Raw genomic sequence first — 6,000 nt, 5'->3', positions numbered from 1 at the left:
CAAAATACCATCAATTTGATTCTCATAATCAGCATCAATTTAGCCTGGATACTGTGCCTATAGTACTTGAAACCTCGTTAACCATAAGAAATTCTGCGCTTTGTGCGTTAAGGGGCCCCACTAAAACTTTCCAGCAATATACAAAGAGACAGAGAATATGGGAGGCAAATCTGAAAATTGGGACAAAAATTCTGGTCTAAAGTCCCCTTTGGTTCCTTCGGTTCAAATTCTTGGTCAGTGATCGTGGAAAAGCGGGCCGAGCTAGTCACATTTGGAGCACGTTAACCCTACTTTAAGTACAAGAAACAAAAGAAAACTAATGATTAAGAATGTGAGGATATATTTCTCAGGTCAATAAACAGAAGAAAAATTACTTATACCTCGGTAAAAAAAAAGTACATTTTTTGTTTACAGGCAAATTAAAAAGGACAAAAAATTCTTCAATGATCGCCTTTTTAGGAAGTGGTACAGTGACGCGAATCGCGAACTACTCTATATTTGCGCAGATCATATCCGATCAAGGAAATTCGATCCAAAATGTCTCATGACATGGGGGAATGACACATTTTCGCGCGAAAACACCTCACGCTAGTTCTGAGAGCAGAGCGCGGAAGCCACCGCGGGGGAGGGGGGATCGGAGGGGGGCGCAAAAGGAAGATCCAAAGTCAGCGAGCATCTGCGATTCAGCATTGAGTTATCAGCAGTGAATTACCTTGACGTAACCCTTGCGCACTTCCATATCGAGCCGGGCCGGGGAGAAAGTGGTCCGCCAATAAGGTTTTCCACTCCTTGGCGCCGCGTTGTTTTGATACCTTATCAGGCATCTTTAAGGTCCTTTGCCGCGCGAGCAGCCACTGCCACCGGGGCAGCCGCGCGCGCGGGGGAGGAGGGGGGCCCGGGCTATTTTCGTCGAGCAATACCGAGCGCGTCGCCCCGCCGACAGTTTCATTCAAACCGTCAACGCGTTCACTCGCTCACTCTCAATTTATTTATTTATTTATTTAATTTATTCTCAAGTAACCTACCCTTACTCTACAATTAAAACTAACCCTAATTTATTCGCCCGAGTTTATTTAAAAAAAATCGACAAGTTTACCAGCCTGCGTTTTTCATTGGTGTCTTTTTGTGTGTGTGGTGCGCATATTCTCCTTTCACGACGCAGCTCTACCGAGGTACTCGATATTAAGTTATTTATTCTACCCTTACATTGCGAGATAACTTTGCACATTGCATCTCCAATCAGTTTTATTCCCGTGTGGTCAAACCTCAAACTCAATCAACCGGAAAAATTGTCCCTCCCCCCTTTTCCCAGCCTTGCAGTGCGATCGTGCGTCTGAGACATAACCTGTAAGTTAACTCGCCTGCACTGGCGCGTGAAAATCCTGGAGCATTTCGGGGAGCGATCGTGAGAGCGCGCTGGTAGTGCGGCGAACCGGTTTCGACAGGAGATAGCGCCAGCGTCGGCATGGCGGAGACCGGCGTGATGCTCATGCCACAGGTGGGCAGTGCGGTGCCGAACCTGGACGAGGATATGGCGGCCGCGGAGCGTGAGCTCGCGGAGGACGCGCAGTGGAAACGGATCCAACAGAACACGTTCACGCGGTGGGCTAACGAGCACCTCAAGACGGTCCAGAAGAACATCGGGAACCTGGAGACGGACCTCAGCGACGGGCTCAGGCTCATCACACTCATCGAGGTCCTGTCCGGCAAGCGGCTCCCCAAACACAACAAACGCCCCACTTTCCGCTCGCAAAAGTTGGAGAACGTGTCCGTCGCCCTCAAGTTCTTGGCAGACGAAGGGATCAAGATCGTCAATATCGGTGAGTACTTTTCACATTCGTCAGCACTCTCCGAGCACAACGTTCAAATTTCAGTAATGCATGCTCACCGCACGTAATAGATCAGTAAATGGTATGTAAACAAGTTTTCCAAGTCCCAAGTCTACACGTTACAAAGTTACGATCTCCCTCCTATTATACGCACGAGAAGGAAGGAATGTCAAGTGATTACAAGAGTCCTGATTATATGTGATCCCCCAGAAATTTAGCAGGCAGTACCTACACCGATAGGAAAAAGGAAATCTGTTAGTGTTTATCACGTGGCTGGTGAGCGTAATCAGGCGCATGGTCAGAACACTGACATAAATCTAGCACTGGTAACTAGACTCCTGGGGATCACTTTCAATCAGGAATCTAGTAGGTACCCAGCACCATCATTCTGATGGTGTATACCACGTAGTTGGTGAATGTAACCAAACGCATGATTAACACTAGCGGAAATCTAGTATTGGTCACCAGATTCCTAGGAATCATATTCTATCAGGTACCTAATGCCTAACACCAGCATTTTGATAGTGTTTATCAAATGCGTTTATCAGTGGCTGGTGAACGAATCCGAGCATACCTGCATGCCAACAAAACGCGCCAGCGTGTTGCCGCCGACACACAATTAACTAGTGTGACACAAGTCATGTAGGAACAAAAGCGTCCGAGCTAAAACACAACACACGCAACACCTTTTTTAATGGTGAAACGGAACGATACTGTACGTCAACTGGTGAAAAACGGTAGAAAATTGGCGTCATGAACTGCGGAAACGCAGGGAAAGGTGTGGAGGTAAATTCGGTTGTTTACATGTGTCCAAATTAACGTAATAGGTATTCAACCCTATGATGATGCAATTCTTAACATTGCACTCAGAGGATTTGAAGTGTAGAAAAAAGAACCCATAGATCACAAGAAATTTACTTTGAAATATAATTTGTTCAGTCAATTTCTTTGATGAAGCGTGTGCGTGCACGGTTGAAGCACAGCAACGGTGTGAAAGCGTGATCAAATCTAACTTGTTTTAGTGTCAATCAGGTGTGTCGTGGGAGGCAAAGAGAGCATTGACCTCGCAAAACTTAATTGAAGCCTTTGACAAATAATTGCAACATGTAGATAAGTTTGTTTGGCATTATTGGCTTTGAGGACGTCAAAAAGTTATGACTTATAGGTTTAACTGAGGAACTATTTGAGAGCAATCTGTGTCTCTCCTCTCAGAATGTCACACAATGTCTGAATGTAATTCGCAAAACTTAACAAATCAGCACAAAAGCTGGAAAGGAAAGGATAGCATCGAAAAAAGCACAGAGAAGCAAAACTGTCCCAAACTTGTTTATGAAACCTTAAAGCGGTAATTTGTTGATGGAATCCTGCAAATGTTTACGCACTATCCTGCATTACGGCACAGCTGATTTAAATGCTCTCAATTTAGAGGTTTTTAAATGTATTTTTTATTTATTCAGAAAAATCATCTTGTCAGCCAACCTGAGCACATAGCGCACGGCGACCAGTAAGCGTAAATTGTGCGACGTTGGTTTTGCCTGGATAAGTACCAGTTTTTCAGCAGGTTTTCCGAATATTGTATGGAAAATCATTCGCGCATGCGTAAAATGAATGGCTAAAAAGTGTACCAAATAGCTCAGAGAGACAACTTCAAATCGTAGCAACATAGAAGTTTAGTCGGAAGATTTTAAAAATTACAGCCATTCATGAGCGACCTACCTCGCAGTTTATCATGAAGCGAAAACAAAACGTGCAGAAAAAGAAAATGTGTCATAAAACCTGAGCCGATACATTCAGAATGAGCAGCTCTTGACTTCTCGGAATTAGAAGCTAAAGCGCGGCGAAACTGGTGTTCATTTTAGGTCATGAAATCTGACTTGAACTTTCTAAATTGAGGATTCGCTTGAGCGCTTCACTTACGATGGGCGTGCGTTGACCTGCCGGCTTAAATTGTAGCACGTTTGTTTATGCTTGATAAGTGCCGGTTTTCAACGTGTTTTTTCCACAAACGCTTCGGATATACTTCTTTTCGTGTGAATCCGACTGCTACCTCTGGATATTACATGGATGGAGCTGGAGCATTCCCTCTCTCTCTCCACTGGTAAATTGATCTCCTCGAGCTAGCTTTGCCGGTATCGGTGCAATAATTTCACCCGACCGGTACATTTAAAAATTGGACTCAAGATGGAGATAAAAACGCCTAGAGAGCCGGTGCCTGCTAGTCATAACATAAATTCTAAGCAACGATTATAATATTTTTAAAGGAAACACTTCAATCCAAGCATATTAGATAAGCTTTGAAAAAGTCACTAAGAGATAACGTTTTTTGCTGCTTGTTTTTTAACTCTCTGTCGCTCATTTATAACAATTAAGTGTACTTAAAAAATCATTTTTAGGTTGATAATACAATAAAAATGCGCATCATATGACATTCATATCATCTAAATATCGTATTAGCAAATGTAGTTTTTCAACCTAGAATGTTGATTCAGTATATTTTGTGCTAGAGAACATTAGTGACATTTCGCTTTTCATGAGGAACAAAGTTTTAAAGCTAAAATGTTAAGATAACAGAAACCAACTACGTACGGCCAAATTTTCAGTATCTGCAATCTCTGCATCGCTGCAATGATATGTTCAAATAATTATAGTCATGCCACTTTATGATCATTCCACGATTTGCCAAACGCAAAGGATGAACTTAAAACCAGTGGAAAATAATTGGATCGCATTTAGCAAAAAAGAACCAGCGCAATTACAGTGTTTTGAAAATCGTGAAACTTTTTATTTTCTTTTAAAAATACTTAATATATGTACAGTATTTTAATCTACACAATTATTTTCCTTTGAAATTAACACTTTTTTGGTTGAAAGCAAAAACTACTGTTTTGCCGGTAGAAAATGCGGGTGTGATCCCTGCGAAACGTCCCGGGTTTCTTATTTTATTTTGTGTGTTTCTCTTTATTATTTGCGGCCTTAGTCCCGTTTTAAGTTGTTTCTTTGTTAGTGTTTCGGGCCAATTAAGTTGTTTTTTCTTTTCAAAACGTGGTGCTGCCATAAAATGTCAAAAGTATATAGTTGATGAGTGAAAAGCCACTAATGTCAAAATTGAATCAACTGAACTCGGTACTAAATCGTGTCATAGTGGCCGAGCCTGATGAATTTGTCAATATCGAAAAAGTCGATGTTGGTTAAAGTTGCGAGATGCACCGCTTCACCCGGAGCCTATACCTTAGAGCCAGGAGGGAGTTTAAGGGTAAGAAAGGGGTTAAGGGACAAGAGAGAGGTTACAGGGCAGGAGGGGAGTAGGGGCTGTAGGGCAAGAGGGCAAGGTGATGTGTATTGCCAGTGGCCCTTAGGGTGGCATTTTGCCACCCTTAAGGAAATTTTGGGTTCTAGAGAGTAAAAATGTCTTGTCCACCATTGTATAGAATGCAGAGGTATTGCTCGAAGAGTCGCTATTTGCCTCTGGTTGAAATCACTCAGCTGCAGAATTCTGCAAACCATCTACTCTTGGAATCAGCCTCCTTATTTCTGAAGAAGCTATGCACCTTCTCCTTCAACACGACCACACATCTACATCACAAACCAAAATAAAAACTAGACACTGTAGTCTCGATACTTTTTCGCAAATATCCAAGACTCAACCGCCAGATGCGAAACCGCGACAGGCGAAACTGACCAGAAAACTCGCTTTTCTCAGAACTTTCGTCGTCGGCGGCGCAGTGCACGGGTCCACGTGTGCCGTTGCAAGCGGAGGGCATGGATCGCGTCCGGCTGTGGGAGGTTAGCCGGCTCAGCTCCGGCTCTGGCATTCCACCAACTATGACGCTGCCGCTGCAGCTCCCCCCCCCTTTCTCCCGGGGCACCTCCGTGCCCCGACACCCCCCCCCCGGGAGCCCCTCGTATTTACCTTTTTACAGTCTCATTGACATTGGCTCGAACCCGGCGCGGCGCGGTGCGGTGCGGTGGCTCCGGATTGGGATCCGCAAGCTGTGTTTACCTATCTACTCCCGTTTCCGCGAGCTTTGGTGCATGTCTACCGGTACTCGGGTTCCGTCCACCTGGCGGCCCGGCCGGCGTTTTGTTCGGTCGCGAGGTGCCCCGTTAGCTTTTGAAATTCGATATCCTTCATCGGGATTTTCGGGCATGTTCCCATGCAATGCCCCGGAAA

At 44.3% G+C, this 6,000-nt stretch overlaps 1 protein-coding gene across 1 annotated transcript in view; it reads left to right on the top strand.

Annotated features, from left to right (window-relative positions):
- Positions 1 to 963: 963 nt before the first annotated feature.
- Positions 964 to 6,000, top strand: part of LOC109038974 (filamin A protein cher) — a 156,490-nt gene continuing 151,453 nt past the window's right edge. Inside the window, 1 exon segment of the mRNA XM_072299536.1 lies at positions 964 to 1,820. Within this exon segment, the coding sequence (XP_072155637.1) occupies positions 1,466 to 1,820 (355 nt within the window). The 5' untranslated portion in view covers positions 964 to 1,465.

This window comes from Bemisia tabaci, chromosome 4 (genome assembly GCF_918797505.1).
Source record: "Bemisia tabaci chromosome 4, PGI_BMITA_v3".
Taxonomy (NCBI): domain Eukaryota; kingdom Metazoa; phylum Arthropoda; class Insecta; order Hemiptera; family Aleyrodidae; genus Bemisia; species Bemisia tabaci.
Note: the sequence above shows the minus strand (reverse complement) of the source record. Positions and strands in the feature narration are given on the sequence as shown.